General features: G+C 45.4%; 1 protein-coding gene across 12 annotated transcripts in view; it reads right to left on the reverse strand.

Moving 5' to 3' along the window:
- Positions 1-797: 797 nt before the first annotated feature.
- TRIP12 (thyroid hormone receptor interactor 12) overlaps positions 798-21,772 on the reverse strand; it is a 288,722-nt gene continuing 267,747 nt past the window's right edge. For all 12 annotated transcript variants that reach the window (XM_082249184.1, XM_082249183.1, XM_082249179.1 and 9 more), the window contains 5 exons: positions 16,626-16,790; positions 12,444-12,557; positions 5,658-5,752; positions 4,671-4,774; positions 798-2,205 (listed from right to left, as the gene is read on the reverse strand). In XM_082249184.1, coding sequence (XP_082105310.1) covers positions 2,009-2,205; positions 4,671-4,774; positions 5,658-5,752; positions 12,444-12,557; positions 16,626-16,790 — 675 coding nt within the window. In that variant the 3' untranslated portion in view covers positions 798-2,008. The remainder of the gene's footprint in view (positions 2,206-4,670; positions 4,775-5,657; positions 5,753-12,443; positions 12,558-16,625; positions 16,791-21,772) is intronic.

Raw genomic sequence — 21,772 nt, forward strand, 5'->3', positions numbered from 1 at the left:
ACAGCCCTGGGATCCAGGGCGGCCAGTCCGAGACCCAGCTCCGCGTAATCATCTTCATCCGAAGAAAACGAAACTAAGGCTGATAAAATAACAGCTAAGTAAAAGAAAGAGAAAAAATACTCAAAATAAAATCAAAAAAGGATAGAAGGCTGAGACTAAAAGCCCCAGCACAGGAACAGCCAGCTACTCCTAAGCTAGGCAAATTCAAACTGAGTTGAGGATGCTGGAAGCAGGGAGGCATTGACTGAGGGGACCGCCCCCTAGGGGTGTGATTATGCTAAAAGCTTTTGTATTAACAAATCTTGTTGCCTAGCTACTCCTACGGAGCAAAGGTCAATACCCATTGGTGAAGATTATGAAGGGGCGGCGACTGTCGGAGGACGTAAGAGAAATATATATATATATTTTTTTTTTCAGAAAATGTTGCTTTTTTTGTATATAGCACAAAAAAAAAAAAGATTGTACAGGTGATCAAATACCACCAGAATAAAGCTCTATGGGGGGGGGGGGGGGGGGGGGAAGGACATCACAACCGCGCTATTTTCTGTTAAGAGTAACCCAGTGCCAAAAATTGCAAAAAATGGCCTAGTCATTAAGGGGGCAAATCGTTCCGGTCCAGAAGTGGTTAAAGCACCCTTGAAACAACAAAATTCCAGCAGTCTTCAAGGTTCGAGTTGGTTGCCTCCATCCAAACAAAATGTTTTACTTTTGAGCAGGATTTCTTTTTAAATATGAACCTGGACAGCGCACAAATAAAGTAGAATGGATTTTAAACTCAGGAAGAAAACATAAAAGCGTGAAGCAAACTTTTTTCTGCTTTATTTATATTCAGGTAAAAACATGAACCTGATGAAGATTATTGCAGATCTGAGAAATCAGCACATAGAACAGGACATTGAGAACATTTGCTTTCATTTGTGTCAAAATATTTTCCATCCCCCCCTTCCCCAAAGAACCAGAAAAAAAAAATCTTAAAAAAAATATAATAATAATAATCTGAAGAGGAAAGAAAATTAAACAGGGCATTTAACTGTATTTTTTATATTTTTTTTTTTTAAAATGTACATTAAATTGAAATGCTAAGACTGTATTACAATAAATACAGGCCAGCCACGTTTCTTTTAAGTTTTACATTTTAAACAAATCAAAGAAAAAACAAAACAAAAAAAACACTCAATTCTGTATATACTGTGTAAACAGTTTAATGGATCCTGTAAAAAGGCCAGTATAAACCATGGACTCTCTGCTGCCACACTGACCAGCAGCACCATGCACTTCTGGAGAGCGCCAGCTAATAACCACCTCAAGTCTCCAACTAGTCTTTAGAGGCGGGGCTTCATGAAAACTAACAATGAGGCTTCTTGCCGTCAAATCTGCAAACGCAGGAAACAAAATTGCACATAAAAAGTTATCAGGGAAGCTGCGTCAAGTGAGAAACACACTCAACTAAATAACTAGACTTTTTTTCTTTAAAGAACAGGCTTTGCATTTTTTTTTAACCCCATGAACTTGTAGGCAGAATCTGCATTGCAATGGGTACAACTGGTGGAGGGTGGTATCTTGTGCATTTAGCTTGATGGATACACAAAGACGGGGATTTTTAAACTGCACAGCAATATTTATTTTTTCCAGCTTCAAAAACATCCCTTCCTTTTTTTTGGATATTGTTTTTAACATCCCTCCTCTTTTAAAGTCACACGGCAAAGCAATTTAAAAACTTCACTCTTCAAATAAAGGATAATTTAAGCAGAAGAAAAACTCTTTCTAAACAAACATGTCATGGATTTTCAAGCCTGATCAGTTTAGGCGTCCAAGGGTAATTTAATGGAGCTAGCACATCTCTTGTCTTTTTTTTATTTTTTTTTTTATTTTTGGATGAGCTTGTAATAATCTGCATCAGTTTTCTCTACAAGGAGGACTTTGCCGCCTTGACTCTGCTGATACTTTTTAAGAAAAAGTACTCATGATGTGTTTTCCTTTGTAGTGGGCTCCATGGTAAGTTCGTGGATCAGGAAAGGTGAAATGACTGTTGCCCTTCACGTGCAGCGATTAACAGTTTCTCGCGCATAATATCAATGCTAGAATAGTCTGGCAACTTAAGGTAGTTGACGCAGGTCATAACAGAGGGCAGGAAATCGTCTGGGTTTTCGGTAGATTCGAAGGTCTTGCGGACTATGGTGAGAGGAGGGTTCAAGGCCCGGAAGCCTATGAATGAAACAGGAAGAATAAATTGGTTAAGACATGTTACAATAACAGCAACCTGGAATGCGAAGTGTAAGGAAATCTTAAATTAACTTCTATTTGATAACTTTTGTTCTGTCAGAAATATTCTTGAATGCATTTAAAAACTTAAGCCAGCCATAGACTGTTCTAATCTAAGCCGGTTCAGCAGAAACTGGCCGAGATTGGAACCATGTGTGGGCAGGCTGAATGTACCCAAGTTGATCGATCAACTTGTGTACAACCAGCCTGCCAGATCTTGCATGCGATTATCAGTAGCGGTTATTATAGCAGCTAGCAATAAATTACCGAGTTCTTTTGGTGGAACAGCTTCCCCCTGCTGGGAGAACACAATAGTTAGGCAGGAGGGATTCCCTCCCCCCCCAGAAGTAGTGGGTTCTGAGAGTTCTTCAGCTGTAAAAATGCTCTGACAAAAGCTTAAAAATGCTGAAAAATGCAACTATTCTGCATTTATCAGCGTTTTTGAGCCATAAGCTTTTTTTGGAGTATAGTTTAGCTAATGAAAAAAAAAGAAAAAAAAAAAAAAAAAAAGCTACAGCTGAAAAACGCTAAAAACCACCACTGCAAAAAAGCTGAAAAACTCCTACAGCTTTTTTTTTACTGGCGCTTTGATAACGTCCAGTGTGCATGAGGCCTTATGCCTCATACACACAATCAGATAATCGGACAACTTATTGTTCGCATTTTGTTGCATGATACTAGTATCGAATCCAACAATGCGTACTAAAACGTATGCTTTTTTTTTTTTTTACGTATGATTTTGGAAAAGCTTCCTGGTTGCGTAGCTATGTATTGGATAGTGCAAAACAGAAACAATGGCAGTCAGGCTTTTTCCGGGTTATTTTCGGGTTTCTGATCATGCGTGTATCGATTGCCGTTCGCTAGGCAATCGTATCACAAATGTTTTCTTGTTTGTTGGACAAAAGGTCATGATCTGCTGTCGAAAGCTGTATACTAACGATCAGATTATCGTGCAACCTTTTTCTTACAATTATCAGATTGTGTGTATGAGGCATTTAAGTATAAGAAAAACTTTCAGAGCCATCTTTTGTTCTTTGCCTGATTATCCCAGAGTCTATTGAGCCCTCCCTGTTCCTAGTAAATTAGTGTCTATGCTGTGGAGATGAAAACATTGGGAATGTTTGAATAGTTAACTTAAAGAATACAGGCAGGGATGACACGACCCAATAGGTATTTTTCTATACTTGCAGGGTAAAAAATTGGGAAATGGAGATGTACAGCATGTTTTCTTTTTTGTTTTTTTATATTGTCTTGCCTGTCCAGCTGTTTTTACAGGAGAAGTGTTCAGTAAGACAACATTCTAAATGATGAAAGCATTTAGAATGTGTAAAAATATTTATATATTTTAATATACAGTATTGTTACAGTAGCTAAGGCTTGCCATGTCCATAAACAAGCATGGTGTATATATTAGCTGATTATATGATTTCTGCAGAGAGAAAGTAAACCTAAGGAAAAGCTCTCAGTGTCATGAATACAGGGTTACAGTGCAGACAAGGTAGAAATATCTGTCAGTTCATGTGAATGTAGAACATTCACATTCTGTCAAGTTTTTATGTGTTCTGAAAATTATTCAATGTGGGTTTTGCAAAAGTTTGCCTTAAAGAGGAAGTAAACCCTCCTCGGGAAGTTGTACCTATAGGTAAGCCTATGATAAGGCTTACCTATAGGTACTGTAAATATCTCCTAAACATGTACCGTTTAGGAGATATTTACCTTTAATGCAGCCAGTGACGTCACTGGCGCATGCGCTCTGAAGGAACGGCTGATCGTGCCGTTCCTTCAGAGCCCCGTGCCGTGACCGTCGGCTCCCGCGCGCGTGCGCGGGAGTGACGTCACCGCGGCTCCGGCCAATCAGATGGCCGGATGCCGCGATCCCGGAAGACGGGCGACTGAACATGTCGCTCGTCATACAGGTGAGTGAGCGGCACGGCGGGGGCTCGTTCTAAGGTAAGTATTTCATAATGAGCTAATATGCGTTGCATACTAGCTCATTATGTGTTTCTCTTGCAGGATGTAAAAAAAAAAAAAAAATTTTAAACGGGTTTACAACCTCTTTAAGGTAAAAAAAACAAGAAAAAAAAAAAAAAAAACACCTGTACCTTCAATACATAGTAAAATTAAAAAAGATATAAACATGTGTTATAAAAACATATAAAACGTGTGTTACAAAGGACTACCAAATCTTTCAAAAAATCCTCAAAGCATTTCTTTGGCGGAAAAATGGGGTAGGAGCTTTCTTTCCATGAAAAATAAAAATGTGCAGATCTAAACAGCCTTGAACATAAACATACTTGCAATTAATTAACTAAACTACAGGCAAACAAAAATATGAATGCAGGCAGAAAATAATTGATCTTGATTCTGTTAAATATTAACTTTTACAAACATAGAAGATCAGGTCTTACCTCCGACTGGCAGTCTAGGACTCCCTGTGACAAACTGCAGGAATAACCTCTGCTGCTCCTTATCAAAACTACTGAGAATTTCAAATAGGCATTTCACAGCTCGACTGCAAAAAAAAAAAAAAAAAAAGATTTGAGGTATTTAGCAGATACATTAGTTACTTTAATTCTCCTTTGTGCAACTTTTAGACACCAGAAATCAGTTAACTCAATCTGGGCGGAGCTTGTTGCACTACTAACATGTGAGTTATTATGCCAATTTGTATATTTATATACATGTTGGCTTTTTTTTCTATAAACACTGCACTATGAAGTGTCTCCTTGTTTTTAAATGTATTTTTGATGGAGAATGCACAACTGATACTTTGAGAAATAGAGTTCATACGCGAGACAAAATTGGGGAAATTCATTCTTGGATCAGTTTCATTCTCTGCAGTGGAGTGCCTCTATCAGTGGAAGTGATTAGCCCAGCAGCAGATTGGAGTGGAGGAGTTATAACACTGGTTTAAAAAAACTGCTCAAACCTTGAGCATGCACTTCACTTACCTTGGTGATGGGATACACTGTAGAAAATGTATTTTTTTGTACAGATTACATGATCGAAAAAGGATTTTGCATACAATTACTTTACATCTGGAACTGCCTTTTGGGTTAATAGCTTTTTTTTTATTTTATTAAATCAGATAATTTTTTATATAAGGTTTTCAGCGTAGCACTACAGTTTTTTGATTTATGGCTTGTTTGAGATTCACATATATCACTCCCTTTTGTTATCTCTCTCACTCTCTATGTATATGTGAGAATCCACAAGTCTCAGCAGCTGTACAGCCAAGCAAGTGAATAAACTTGTGGTCCCTCACAAACTGGTAGTCTGCTGGCTATCTAATGATTTATCTAAATCAATACAATTGCAAGGAAAAAAATCATTACATTCAGTTAACTACAGAATGTTTACATCAAATGTGCGAAGTACTAAGCTTTGCTACTGACCTGTCATGTGTATATCCATGGTCCGGCCTACAGCACTCCATCAGAGTTTTAACATCCCAAGGATCAGACTTGCTGCCACATAACAGCTGATCCAACTGAAAAAAAAAAAAACCATTGAGATGTTGACGGCTATACAGTAGTTTTCCAAACGTAAGCATCTATGCAATCATCCTTAAGCCCCGGTTCACACTTATGCGATGCGGGAAGGCTGCGAATTCGCAGCCTGTTCCCGCATCGCAAACGCACCCCTGGCAGTTCACACTGCCATATGCGATACGCTGGGGGTGTCAATGTAATCTTAACGACACCCCAGTTTGATCGCATATCGCAGTGCGTTCTTGCAGTTCGCACAGGATCGGATCGCACAAGTGTGAACCGCTGTGCGATCCGATCCTGATGCGGCTGCAAAAAAGGGTCCTGTGCGTGTTTGCTGCGGGTGCGGTGCGAATTTAGCCATACAAAGTGTATGGCTAAACTCGCACCGCACAGCCGATCGCATGTAATGGAGCAGTGCGCTCCGACATTACATGCGAACGCCGCAGCCGCATGAATGTGAACCGGCTCTTACCATTAGCTAACACTGCCTCAGACAGTGCAATACGTAAAATATATGACATTAATATCATTGACATAAGAAAATGAAGCAAACCCGTTTTATTCACACCAATACCAAGTAAGGGAGATGTTTTCAACTACACCGTGAACCATTTTTTTTCTCGGAGGACAAGAGTATGGTTTATGGAACGATGCATCACCACTGCAACACTACTACATTTACATAAGCCTATTGTGCTGCCAATACTCCTTCATATTCCCTTGCTGGGTTAGAGAGCAATATTAAAAAGTTACAGCTTATCCTGTTATTTTAATGAGGAAATAATGAACAAAAATACTGGATTTTTGACTTACCGTAAAATTTCTCTGGTGTTCACTGACGGACACAGCTCCGGATTCTTCTTAACCATTGGGTTATACTGCCCATACAGGAGTAGGACACTTGGCAGAAAAAAGCTTGACTATGCCTATGGGCAGTGCCAGGGGGTATACACCCACTCACCGCTATAGGAACTCCGTTACAAGCAGTGTTAGAAGAAAGCCAACTCCACAGAGGGGTGGGTGCTGTGTCTATCAATGAACATCAGAGAAATGGATTTTACGGTAAGTCGAAAATACAATTTTCTCTTTCGTTCATTGACGGACACAGCTCCCGATTCTTAACCATTGGGACTTCCCAAAGCAGTGTTAAACATGAGGGGTGGGAAAACATCAGAAACAATTCCCAAGGCTAACCATAGACAACCAGGTAACATGGAGCTCAACTGAAAAAACAATACACCCTCAAAGACCAGGTCTTCTAAGCAGCAGCCAGCAAAATCATGCAGCCAAAAGAAGCATCCACATCCAAGATGCCAACACATCCACTTTATAAAAATGTTGTAAAAGTGCACTGACGACCAGCATCATTGACATTTGATGACGGAAGCCAAGGAGAAACCAAGTGCCCTAGTAGAGTGCTCCTTGACAGGGAAAGGAGGAACCTGACCCCCGATGCAATAGGCCTGAACCACAGTCTGTCTGATCCATCTGGAAATGGTCACTTGGTCGCAGAAGAAGTGGACAACCCTTTGCGAGGTTCGTCTGTGAGCACAAAGAGCCTGACTTCCTAAAAGAATCCGTAGCCACCAGGTACACCCTAATTGCCCGGACCACATCCAAGGCATTGCAAGGCAATTTCCTTGGGATGTTTTGCCTGGGACACAGGGAAGGCAACACAATATCTTCATCCAAATGACAGTCAGAGACTGCCTTAGGAAGGAGAGTCGGACAGGGGCGAAGCGTCACCTTATCCTTGTGAATCACCACCAAGCTGGATGACAGGATAACGCCGCTAGTTCGGTCACCCTGTATGCAGAGGTGAACGCCACCAAAAAAGGCCACCTTCTGGGGCAGCGCAAGCAGGGAAATCTCCCGAATATTTTCAAAGGGAGGCTACTGTAGAGCTGAAAGCAACACATTAAGATCCAAGGGCGGCAACGGATCCAGCACTTTAGGAACCAAACATTGGACACCCTGAAGAAAGGTACGCACCAGGGAACGTGAGGCCAAAGGTCATTGGAAAAAGACAGCCAAAGCCGATACCTGGCCCTTGATGGTACTTAAGGCCAATTTCTGTGCAACCCCTCATTGAAGGAAGATTAAGATCCGATCCACCGAGAAGGAGCGATGATGAACCCCAAGTGACTCACACCACGCAATGTATGCCTTCCACGTACGATGTTAGCTCTTCCTAGAAGTAGATTTCACAGCGTAGGAATTACTGACTCCGACAAACCTCGATTCTTCAGCACCTGGCATTCAACAGCCAAGCCGTCAAAGCAAGCAACAGTAAAACAGGATGGAAGATCGGTCCTTGGGACAGCAAATCCTCCTTGAGAGGAAGTCCCCACGGAGCATTGGAGACAAGCTGTACCTGATCGGCGTACCAAGACCGGCGAGGTCAGTCTAGACGGAACCCCTTCTGCTTTGATTCTGCACAGGAGTCATGGCAGAAATTTGAGAGGGCTGGAACTGTATCGGTCAGCCCACCTTCGAATGCTGGCTACTTATCGAGCCGCCAGGACACTTGTGCCCCCTTGGTGATTGACATGTAGTGGGCTGTCCAAATGAATTTGTACCGGACACCCCTGAACACGAATTGTCCAATGAGCCAGATAAAGGCTGATCGCTCGGAGTTCCAGAACATTAAATCAGCAGTCTGGACTCTGTTAGAGTCCAGACCCCACCCCCTGAGCACATCTGTGCTGAGAACACCTCCCCACCCGGACAGGCTGGCATCGGTGGTGACTACTGTCCAGTACAGGGAGAGAAAGGATATTCCCTGTCGAAGTGCCAGAGAACTAAGCCACCTCTAGAGACCATGGATCCTTGTCTCATTTCACCAGAATATCTTTAGCAGAGATCTTGTGTGGAACTGCGCAAATGGACCGCCCCGAGGGTGGACACCATCAGGCCCAGCACCCGCATGCAAATCCGGAGGCATGACCGTTTGCTGAACACAAGCTGAATTGCCTCCTGCAATGTGTGGCGTTTTTCCAGAGGAAGAAACACTCTGGCTGAGTGCGAGTCCAGAGTAAGACCCAGATAGTTCAGTTTTTATGGACAAACGCAGACTCCTGAAGGTTCCAAATCCAACCGAACTCCCTCAGAATTTGCAGCGCAATCTCCAGTTGTCCATCAGAGCAGTCAGAGGCTCCGCTCGCAGAAGATCATCCATGTACTCCCACTGACTTGAACAATGCCAGCACCAGGGTATCACTTTTGTAAAAACCTGAGAAGTAGAGGCGAGACAAAAAGGTAGCCACAAACCGTTAAAGCTCCTCGCTCATGGCAAATGGAGGAAGCGTTGGTGACCGCCATGTATTATGTCGATCGAAGCGAGAAGAAATCCCTCTGACTTAGGGACGCCACTACTGTGTAAATTGACTCCACGCTGAACTTCTGTACTCGCACCAGCAGTTTAGCTCCTTGAGGTCCAAAATATAGGGATAGACCGATATGGTTTTTTCAGGGCCGATACCGATATTTTGGTCAACGTATCGTCAGATATTGGCCGATATTTTGTACATTTAAAGTTTTGAAAAATAAAGACAATATTTGACACAAATCTGGTACTAAACATGTTCATTTTTGTTTAATGCTTAATGGCTGGCTTGCTGGCACCCTGTGGTGGACGGCTGGCTGGCACCCTGTGGTGGACGGCTGGCTGGAACCCTGTGGTGGACGGCTGGCACAGGGGCTGTGGGCGGCTGGCAGGTATAGGGCCTGTGGGTGGGTGGCTGGTACAGGGCCTGTGGGTGGCTGGTACAGGGCCTGTGGGTGGCTGGTACAGGGCCTGTGGGTGGCTGGTACAGGGCCTGTGGGTGGGTGTATGGCTGTGATACACTCCCGCAAAACTAGTCTCGACTCCAGACGAGGCTGTCCAAGGCGAGGGAGGTGGCCTAAGAAGGCAGAAGGACATCACAAAAATATTGGCCAGTTCCGGGGCCAAAACCGATATATCGGGGAAAGTGCATATCGGCCCCTGATATATCGGCCTTGCTGATAATCAGTCTATCCCTAGTAAAAACCCCTGAAAACGTTCCAAAATCAGATCAACCCTTGAAGGAACTACCCCAAAGAGACCCGTAAGTGATCTGGGGACAAGTGCAGGTTGGAAGGGAAAAAACTTTCCAAAGGATAAAACCGAACTTGACCACGTAGCCAGACTGATTAACTTTGTGGACCCACGTGTCCTACACCAGAGAGGTCCATGGATCCCGAGCCAGCGAAGACATCCCCCCACCCTAGATACGGTTAAGGGCACCCCTTCATGCAGAGGCAGCATTGACCAGTATTTTAGCCAGATACTACGCCAAAGGACCACTGCTGATACAGACAGCCTAGAAATCAAAGGAGCCGCATCCATAGAGCCATCATAGATAAAATGTAGCCCCTGGACCAACTGATCCGCCAGCTCCGCAAGACAAGGGGAAGCCGTTTCCCCTCCAGGTCCCGGCGTAAAGTTTCACCCACTCGGTCAGAGCTTGCGACACAAGGGCAATAGTAAATACTGGCCTAAGTGCCAAACCAGCCACAGCTAACATATGGCGGCCAGTGCTTCCGCCCTTTTATCAGCTGGATATTTAAAAGCCTGGGAGTTCTCAACCGGAGTGAAGGTAGCTTTATTTAACTGGAAACCGACGAGTCCACTTCAGGTGGGACTGTCCACCTTTAACGCAGTTAATCCTCATAAGGACACCGCAAGCAAAAAGCGCTTAGGAACCACTGCGTTTTGGACAACCCCACTGTTTTGTGACAATGTTGTCAAAGTAAGCGGAAAAAGGAAAACCCTCACTGCTTTGGCACACCCTCACTGCTTTGGAAGGCCTGTGGGTGGCAAAAGCGACCCAGCTTTGACTCAGCTTTAGCCGTTATCTCCATTTTTAAAATGTCACGCTCTGAAACAAACAGTGCATCCACCAGCACCTTTTCATGCGTGGCTAGAGGAGCAGAGGAATCATCCTCACTATCTGAGCACTCAGGAGTGTGGACGCAGACCCAGTAGGGTCGCTATATAATAAGCTCACCCGCAAAACATAATCAGGGGAGGCTGCCAACTGCGATCCCGCAAAGGGGACGCCGACCAAGGGCCCACGAATGGACCACCTACTGGACCCCGCATAATAGGAAATAGCCCTCTTAAAGAGGGCCACCCGCCATGACCCGGACATGCAGGCAGGGTACCCTTATGGTCCAGCAGCCCCACACAATAACGGTGGCAAGGCTGTCATTAAAAAAATGAAGCGCCACCCCTTGACCACATGGCCTAGCAGGCTGCAAGCCGTGGCCTAAATTTTTGTGGAGGCCAAGCCGCAAGTGCACGCATCTCAGGCCGGCAGATGCCCAAAGGAAGTGCGGGGGCTTCAGCTAAAAGCACTGGGGCCGCCCCCCCAAAGAAGGCGTCTGACTCAGCCACATGGCCTAGTAGGCCGTGGCCTACATTTTTGTGGGTGCCAGCCACTTGCAAGGGAGCCCCAGTGGAGCTGACCGACCCGGGGGCAGCAGAGGGAAGGGCGGATGCCCAAACGGGAGGCAGTGGCTTCAGCTACCCTCACAGGGGCCACCTCACGTATTTTCTGACTAGTAGGCCACAAAGACGCGGCCTTAATTTTTGGCCATATCCGGCCACTTGAGGCGAGTACCCGCCGATGCTAAACTATCCGCTTCCCCAGCCCAACAACCACTGCAGGGAGCCCAGAAGACATCCCTGCCCCAAGGAACCCTACTCAACCCCCCTGTTGCGCACCAGGAAAAACCCGGTCAGCAGCAACTCCAACCAGCCCCTCTTAAGATCATGTGGCAAGAGCCAGCTCATAACCTCACCCAGGGAGGGGGGTGAGAGCCAAAAGACCCACAGTGACCATCAAAATTTTAGAGGGGGTGGGGGGGAAGGAGGGAACCCCGGAGTCCTACGTCCACCCCAAAACCCTCCAGGAGTAAAGGGGTGGACAGCTACTTAACATACTAGGAACAGGGTGGGCACCGCTCCGGACAAACCACCTCTCTATCGTAATGTAGGTGTGTTTGGCCAGGAGAAACGCTGCAACTCAGGCCGAGGCCAGGTTGAATGTGTCCTCACAAGATGTTTAACTCGCAGGCCAGCCCCCGTCTAGTGGGGCTATGTCTCGGCCGACCTAGTGTGGAGCTGCAGTCTGCACGTGTTCACTGGCCAGACAGGGGGGATCCTCTGGACCTAGATTATTCAGTTCGGCAATTGATTGTAGATTCTCCCAGAACAAAATAACAAAGATAGGAAAAAAATTATGATTTAAAAAGAAAGAAAAAAATAAAAAATAGGCAGGACCTGAGATCCCAGCAAGGAACTAGGTCCTGACTAGGCAGGAAAAAAAAAACTGAGTGCCTATAGCTGGGGGTGGATGTATACCCCCCATGGGACTGCCCAGAGGCGTAATCAAGCTTTTTTCTGCCTAGTGTCCTACTCCTGTAGGGGCAGTATAATCCAATGGTTAAGAAGAATCAGAAGCTGTGTCCGTCAATAAACGAAAGAGAAATAATCACATTTATATTGCAGTAATAACAGTATTTGTTAAAATAACCACTGTATGCATTTTAAACAATCAAAAGGCACATTAACCCATTCAGCCTCCTGACCCAGCTGTGTGTTAAAGGTGACATGGACAAACCAGGCAAACGTACTGTATCATAAGTAAAACAAGAATTACGCACCTCCTCTGGGTAAAAATACTGCAGGTGGTTAAGCGGGAAGACTGATTCAAAACCATCTCTGAATGAGTCAAACTGCCGGGAAACTCCTTCATTCAGCGCCCAATAAACAACAAGCTGAAAACAAGGTGACAGGTTAATGGAACCAATCTGAAAGCTGTGACTTGACAGAAAATTAAAATGCATTGGGTGACAATTATCAAGCAAATTAGCGACAATATTTCATAAATAGCGCTGCCACCCCTTTAGCAAAGTCTTTGCGACAGAAGTGCATCTGTATTCTTGGGGCAGACAAGTGCAAGCATTTACAAAGATCGGAGACAAATTAATTCTTAAAGAGGAGACAGATCTTCCCGCTAAACAGACGCATGATTAAGAAGTGACCAGAATTCAGGTTTCAATCTGTCCTAGCACTACTTTAGTGCAGCCAAAGAAATATATGACTTGAGCTGTAATCTTATAAACTGGTCGCACAAACTGTCTCAACGCTCCCATTTAACATTGCCTTTAAGTGACTGCAAACCTCTGACCTAAGTCCGTAATTATCCGATCCCCACTGTCAGAGTACAATAGCGTAGCAGGGAGATTCCTGCATCCACAACCCGTGTGAAAGTGGGAATCATTTTTTTTTTTTTTTCCAGGGAGAATCTTTATTGGAGGGAGAGCATATATCAGCCTGAATGGAGTCCAAGGAATCATCAGGACATCTACCTTGAAGGCCAAAGGATACTGGTACTGGCTACAAATCGGTTTGGTTTGTTGTTGAATCTAATAGCCATGGTGTCAACATCTGGGTTGCCTCACCTTTTGCTGAGAGCCTTGAAGATCTTGGGGTGCAGAGACCATTCCCCCAGGGTGTAGATATTGTTGAGTTTAGGAAGTCTACCTGTCAGCTGTACACACCAGGAATGTGGACAGCAGAGGAACATGGCAACCTTGTATAAGGGGACACCAGTGTTGTAGGGATAGTCCAATAGCTCCTTGTTACAGAATGTTGATGGGGAGTTCTGGCTGTGCTGAAGACCAGGTATAAAGTCCCCCATCCAGTAAGGTTGGCCTCTGTTGCCCCCAATGTCCCCAAGAAATGACTTTTCTGACTCCAGGGTGGAGGAGTAAATCCATCAGGCTAGATGCTAGGAAGAGAGAGTTGTCTGGCTGGATAGACGCATGGGACAGCGTAGAGTGTGGATATATTAGTCTCAGGTTACTGAGTTGCAGGGACCTGAAGTGAAACTAGGAAAAGGGAAATGCCTTCAAAGGAGGCTACCCTTAGGCCCAAGCGGAAGCAAACTAAGGGGAGCCTTTTTGATCTGAGGGTCCTCACGTGGGACCTGAAATATGCAATCTTTTCTGGGGGAATGAAGATTCTAGTTTGGGTCTGCATCCAAGATTACACCAAGAACAACATAGCAGGGAACTTTTAGACTTGCAACTAAAGTCAAATGAAAAAAAAATTAAACTAACCTTGTTCCATTCCACTTATATATTTTTTTTCTGTGTTGTATTGAACTGCATTCAAGATTATTATGGTTTTGTAGTAGGCTGACATCTAGTGGGGGTTTTCAGCTTACTATGTTTACTATGTAATTAGGTTTCTTCCCCTGTTCTCCATTCCTGGCTACTTAGTTCAGTCCTAACTGGACCTTCCCTGTTTCTTTCATGATCCCTGATGTCAGTGTTAGCAGAGACCAGGCTTAGGAAAGTCATTATCTTCTTACACTTCAAAAAGACTGGAAAAACACCCTCTGTACTGCAATTACCTGAAGTGAAATTTAGTTGGAAACAACTTCTGTGTTTTATTGAAGAGTTAAGCCACTTGTGGATGGTGCCAAGTTAGAAGGTCATCATACTATCCAGAGACTGGATCTAACGGAGGTATGTCAATGCATAAAGCAGCACTTAAAGCGGAACAAAGCCCAATTGCTGAGCTGCAACTGCCATTGGGCTGCTACCCCATGTGGAGAGTTCAGTACTAGTTTGAATATAAATCTATGAAGTCACTGTTTTCTCTGAATCCCCCCATATTTTATCCTGTATTCAACTTTGATGAAGGGTAGTGATGTTGCCCCTAAAACCTAGTGCCTGTTTTTAGGACACATTTACCAATAATTAAAATTCTCTTGGACTCGCGCATCCACTTTTATCCAGCACTCCTTTCTGTATTTTCACGATTAGACCCAGGTATTCCAGGTGGTATGGGGGCTGGGGAGTAGACTTTGGAAGGCTGAACCACCAGACAAAGGTTTTAAGGAACTGTAAAGTCCTTTAGCTGTTGGCTGACAATGTCTGGGTGGAGAGTTCTTTTAGTAGATCATCCAAGTAACCTGTCACATGAATGCCCTAGGTCTGCAGAAAAGCAAGAAGCTGGACAAGCACTTTTGTAAACACTCGGGGGACAGAACAGACCCCCAATGGTAGTGCTACAAATTGGAAATGCTGGTCTGATGCCGAGGGAAGATGGGGATATGTAGACAGGCATCTTATAATGTCTACTGACGTGAGAAATGCCTGTCAGAGAAGCAATGACAGATCTTAACAATCTTAACTAAATTTTGGTATAGTGGATGAATAATTAAGAGATTTTAAATTTGGAATTGGGGAGGAAGCACTGAATAGGTTTTAGTACTACAAAGAGGTTTTAACTGGTACCACCACCACTTGCTCTTGAAGGTGACTCAAAGCAGCCAGTAAATCTGCTCGTTTTTGTGCAGATGCTGGCAGATTGGAGCATAGAATGAGAGAAGGCAAAGATAGAAATTCTTCAATATTTCATACCCCTTTGAATTGACAGATTGGACAGATGTCTCAGATCCAGACTGGTGCCAAAAGCCAATAGGCATCTGGTGCCCCTTTATTGTGGTGAGGTCTTCTGGGAAAGACTGGTGGACTTTGGGGACCAAAGCTTGCGACAAAAAAAGTACTAAATCTTACTAAATTAGGAAGCAGAGTTAAAAGTGATTGTAAAGTGTAGTTTTTGTTATATATTTAAAAAAAAAAAAAAATTTTTTTTTTCAATGGTCCTCTTCTTGGGTCCCCCACCAGCACTAAGTTGCTCCTCCCCTGCGAGTGCCCCCACAGCAAGCTTTCTGTTATGGGGGCAGTCATGCATGCTCGCTCCCGAGCCTCGTTCTCTCCTCACTGTCTTTCGTTGACAGCAGCAGGAGTATTTGGTTTTGAGCCATGAAGGGAGGGGGGGCGCGAAAGAGTGCCTAGAGAGTCTCTGCTCTCATACACATCGCTGGATCATGATCTGGCCCAAAAATGGGGGGGGGGGGTGTCTGCGGAGGGAGCTGCATGCAGGTTTAATGAAAAAAAATAAAAAATCTTCTGCCTTTAAAAGGATACACTGAGCTGCAGCTCAGCTCGGGGGCCCCCATAACAAGCGGCTCACTGTGGGGGCACTCAACAGGAGGGAGGAGCCAGGAGCTCCAGCCAGGGACTCGAGAAGAAGAGGATCTGGGCTGCTCTGTGCCAAGCCACTGCAGAGATCAGGTATGAAATGTTTGTTATTTTAATAGAAGGGAAAAAAAAAAACACAAGACTTTACAGTCACTTTAAAAACACTAAGAGCACTTTTCCCCTAGTGACTTCCTTGATGAATTTATCAAGGAAATCCCCAAATAGGCATTTATTGTCAAAAAACATGGGTAAAATGTGCCTCTTTCAAGCAAGTACAGCAGACCAAGCTTTTAACCACAAAGTCCTGAGAATATGCACAGGGATATGAGATATTTTAGAGACTTGGCAAATTACATGCTCTAAAGCAGCACTCAATCTTTTTACCCCAGAGGAACTATCAAAATTTTCAGGCCTCAGGGAACCCCTACCAATTAATTAGGGGTCACTGGAAAGATCTCCAGACTCGATCCCCGACGATCGGGGAAGAGCGGCGGCGATCGCCGCTGCTCCTCCCCTGGCCCGACTCCCGCTGTGACTGAATACAGCGGGAGCGAGCCTCCGGTGGCGCGCGAGCGCCGTTCACAAGGGGGAGTGTCTGACGACGTAGTACTACGTTGTCAGACGATAACGAGCCACTTTGCCGCAGTAGTACTACGGTACTCAGTGGCAAAGTGGTTAAGGTCACACATCTTAGTGTTAAAAAAAAAAAAAAAATGACGACGACAGTTTTACTGTACTGTCGGCTATTTCTGCTTCAGATTTACCTCTCATGTCCTTTGTACTTACCCGTACATACTCATCCAGATTGTGAATTGTGACAGGTATGTCTTTCCCTCCTTTCTTCAGTTCAATATTGGGAAAGCCTGGCAGTGTAAAATCCAGCCCCAGATCTTCCACAGAGCAGCCATTCATATTCAAATTTTCTAGTGCAAACTGCAGACTCTCTTTGGTCTAAAAAAAAAAAAAAAAATTTCCTTTGTTGGCATAAGTTCATTTAGTCCATCAGTGACATTTAAAACACAAGTGCCACGTAGTCATAAATCAGTATGTAGTCTTCCCAAAGTGAACCAGTGCTTTGCCCTTGTGGGGCAAATCAACAGGTTACTATATCTCCCCCCCCCCCCCTCAACCCTAGGCAGCCTGCACCTACCTTCTATTCCTCTGGCACTCCAACACCAACAAGGAGCCATGGCAACCAGCCTGTAAGGTCAACCCTGTTCAGAACCTGCTCCATGCTATAAAAATGTCATCACTCTTGGTGGCTGAAGCAGCAGCAGAGTGAAAGAAAGGAAGCATATGCAAAGATGGGGGAACATGTTGATTTGTCCTCCATGGGCATTATTACTGTTCTGCTATATCTTATTTAAAATTCAAAGAAAAATAAATAAATAATAATAAAAAAAAAAATGGATTTTTGTAAAATCTTACCGTAAAATCCTTTTCTCTTAGCTCATCGACAGACTTAGTCCTCGGTGATACACCACCTTCGGGTTATGTTACCTCCGCAGGAGCAGGACTAGACAGGAAATTAAAATGCTCTGGCCACAACCTAGGGGCAGTCCCAGAGGGTATATCCTCTCTCTCTCTGCCTCAGCAAATCAGTTATGTGAAAAAGCAGTGCTTAGAGAATTTAACCCAACTCCAAAACAGAGGGGCGGGGACTACGTCTGTCGATGAGCTAAGAGAAAAGGATTTTACGGTAAGATTTTACAAAAATCCATTTTTCTCTAGCGCTCATCGACAGACGTAGTCCTCGGTGATACACCACCTTCGGGACGTCCCAGAGCAGTATCACAACTGAGGGGTGGGAAAATGGAAATCAATCCCAATCTAGAAGGCCCAACCGGTGCCAACTAGAAGTTTACAATGCTCATCCTTAATGATGAGACTCAACCAAAAAAAAAGAGAAAACAATTTTTTTTTTTTCAAACAGAAAAAAAACCCTCGAGGTAGACCACCGGTCTCCTCAAATTGCGGCCTGCAAAACCTTGCGGCCAAATGAGGCATCCGCCGATGCCGTCACATCAATTTTATAGAATTTTGTAAAGGTATGTACCGACGACCAGGTGGCCGCCTTACATACCTGGACCACTGACGCCTGATGGCGAAAGGCCCAGGAAGTACTGAGCGCTCGAGTGGAGTGCGCCCTAACAGGGAACGGAGGACTCTGACCCTTAATAGAATAAGCCTGTACCACCGTTTGTCTAATCCATTTGGCAATGGTCGCGGCAGATGCAGGCAAACCCTTTCTGGGGCCATCCGTGATCACAAAAAGTGAATCCGTCTTACGGAATGATTCCGTAGCTTTCAGGTATACCCTGATTGCCCGAACCACATCTAAGGAATGCAACGCATGTTCCCAATGATGCTTGGGCTGAGGACACAAGGAAGGTAGTACAATATCTTCATTCAGATGAAAATCTGAAACCACCTTGGGAAGAAAAGATGGCTTAGGATGAAGTACTACCTTATCCCTATGAATCACTAGGTATGGTGACTGGCATGATAATGCAGCCAGTTCTGACACCCTGCGAGCAGAAGTAATAGCCACCAAGAAGGCCACCTTCTGGGATAGAGTAAGCAAGGGAATCTCCCTGATGTTTTCAAAGGGAGGTCTCTGTAGAACCGACAAAACCAAATTAAGGTCCCAGGGCGGTAAGGGCGCGCGGACTGGAGGAGCCAGGTGCCGCACCCCCTGGATGAAATTCCGCACCAAGGATTTGGTAGCTAAAGGCTTCTGAAAGAAGATTGCTAATGCTGAAACTTGACCCTTGATGGTGCTCAAGGCTAGCTTCTGCTCAACCCCTTATTGCAAAAAGGCCAATATTCGAGTCACCGAAGAGGTACGTGGAGGAAATCCTAAAGATTCGCACCACGCAATATAAGTCTTCCATGTGTGATAATAGACTTTGCTGGAAGTCGCTTTCCTTGCTTTAATAAGGGTAGGAATGACTGAAGTAGACAAACCTCTGTCCTTCAGTACTTGGGTCTCAATGGCCAGGCCATTAAAACCAGCGACTGTAAAGCACGAAGGTAAATTGGTCCTTGAGACCACAGACACTCCCTGAGACGAAGTTCCCACGGAACGTCTGCGACTAACATGTCCAAGTCGGCCAGGCCGGCTTGAGGAGGCCAGCCTAGAATTTCTAGGACCACTGGCGCTGATTGGATCTGAACCAGGCGTCCCTAGAGGTATCTGGCCCCGACCATCCGAGAAAGTCTGGTCGTTTTCTGTTCCCACACATTTATCAGATACCTGATTGCTATCAGGAAGGGTGATCTTTTCTGGTTGAACCTCAGGGACCGAAGTCACCCGACTAGAGGCTACTTGGCCTATCTGGTCAACCAGATCCGATTCCTGTGAGGTATCGGAACTAATCTTAGGAAAAGGTAAAGAAAAAGATCTTTTCAGGGAACGGTAACTACCGCTTCCTGTGGTACTTAAATGTTGGAAGGGAAGAATCGCACCGGTAGTAGTGGTTGATGCTCGATCTAATGTCCTGAATACCGGTGAAAACGTCCCCCCACCCTGAAACCGGGTGGGGGCGCACCTTCAGGCTGTGTACTCCTTTGCTTCGGGTTTGGCTGGGTTGGTCCCCTTCTTGAACCCTCCTGGAGGAGTCTTGCCCTTCCCGCTAGTACCAGCCGGGCGCCCTTTATGGGCGGTAAAGAAAGGTCCTCGCTTGTTGCGAGGTCCCTTAGCTTTTGCAGCCTGTGGCAAAAAAGTGCTCTTGCCCCCAGTGGCATCCTTAATGATTTCATCTAGGTTGGCTCCAAATAGACGATTCCCCTGAAAGGGGAGATTGGTCAAGGTCTTTTTGGAACCTAGGTCAGCTGACCAGCATTTTAACCACAGCACACGTCTGAGGATCACTGCTAACTTAGATGCATGCCCTAATAGGGGAGTAGTGTCCAAGGCTGTGTTACAGATAAACCGTAGCCCTTGTATGATCTGTTCCATCAAATCAGATGTCTCCTGGGGAATACTGGGAAACTAGACCAATAACGATTACTGGTCTAAATGTCAGAGAAAAGATAGTGCGGGACTCTGCTTCTATCTTTCGATCCACCGGATCCTTAAAGGACGAAGTGTCCTCCACTGGAATAACCGTGGCTTTATTCAGCCTGGAAATAGGCGGATCCATGACTGGTGGTACCGTCCATTTCTTAATGATGGATTCCTCAAACGGATAGCGTCTAGCAATACGCTTGGAAATAGTAAAGGTACGTTTAGAATGCTCCCATTCTCCTTTAATCTGATTACCAAAACATTTAGGTACAGGAAAAGCCTTCGCCGTCTTGATGGGCTTATTAGTCCCAAAAGGCCTCTCTGTTTCAGTTGCCTCTGCCGGTAAAGCCTCAAGTTTTAAGGTTTCTTGCACTGCCACAACTAGTGCGTCCACCAATGCTTCTTCCTGAATTATAGCAAGAGAAGAAGCGTCCTCCTCACTGTCTGAGGGGGCTTTACCTGGGATAACAGCCCTTGCAGAGGAACCTGCAACTGCCGTGACCATCTCTGAATCTGAGTCAGAGGTGTCAGATGGTATAGGGGTAGGCGGGGGTCGCTTCCTAGACCCCCGTCCCTGACAGGCCGCCTCCACCCGAGCCACCATAGACTCCAAAATTGCATGTGCACCGGCGGGTCCCGAGGCCCCCTCGAGGGAAACAGGTGGGGGAATATGTGTGGCAGGGTCCATAATAACTCCAGTTACTTCCTGGATAATATAATTCAAAAGTAAAGAAAAAAACTTTTTTTTTTTTTTTTCTGACCCCCAGCGCCACAAAAAGCCCCTTAGTGTTACCTGCTTAGGGATCCCTATCGATCGAGAGAGAGAGAGATAGACCCCCAGGCTCACCACTTGATGCTCAGAGTTAAACTGCAACAGCTTACAGCGCTGTCTCGACAAACAGGAAGTCTCTTGGCTGGCTGCCCAGGAAGAAAGGAGGCAGCTCCGCCCCTCTGCACGCCTTCCGGCGCCTCCCCCAAGCTCCACGAGGTGTAGGATCACCTCAAACATGGCCGCCCCCATGCTGGAGACACGAGGCTACGCCAAAATGGCGGCTCGTGCGATCCAGCAAAAAAAATGACGGCGGCCTAAACTGAATAGCGGTGTGGGGGATATGGCGTGGTTGGCGGTACCGGCCCTGGCGGACCGCGTGGCCGTTCGGGAGGCCTGCTATTAGCTGGAGATCTGATTTGGAAGGCAGTCTACATGTCCGTGGCTTCTGACTGGTAGGTAGCTTATACTTAACCCATAAGATTCCCAGAATGCCACAGATTACATCTTTAAAACATGTATACAATAGATTGTTAGCTCCCAAGCCAAGCCTCCTGGCTTTTGCACACATAAATCACACTCAAAGTAGGAGGATTTGTGACATGTTATAGGATAGAAAGGACTCTTTCTTACCATACAGAGAGGGGCCCGCGTTCACCACCAAACCCGTCAGGGAAAAAGGGGGAACATACTACTCACCATACCGGAACCAGGCGGGCACCAACTCCTGACAGTACCCCTCTCCACCGGGGCGGGAGGGCTGTCGACCGATACGGACGCCGTGACTCATGGTCTTTGGCGTTTCGGCGAGACGTTTAACTCGCGTGGACAGTCCTTTAATGGGACTTTGTCGCGGCCGACCAAGCGCGGAGCTATGGCCTGCACGCGCTCGTAGGCTGAACTGGGGTGACCACCGGATCTCAACATCCAGCCCGTCGCCCAGTTCAGCTTTCTTGCTTGAAGATCTCACAGGAACACTGGAGAAAAAAAGCTGTCTAAAAAATCTTTTTAAGAAAAAAAATCTTGCCAGGACCTAAGATCCCAGCAAGGTGTCTAGGTCCTTACTCCTAACTAGACAGAAAATAACTGATTTGCTGAGGCAGAGAGAGAGAGGATATACCCTCTGGGACTGCCCCTAGGGTGTGGCCAGAGCTT

This window comes from Pelophylax lessonae (genome assembly GCF_965119305.1).
Source record: "Pelophylax lessonae genome assembly, chromosome: 3".
Classification (NCBI taxonomy): domain Eukaryota; kingdom Metazoa; phylum Chordata; class Amphibia; order Anura; family Ranidae; genus Pelophylax; species Pelophylax lessonae.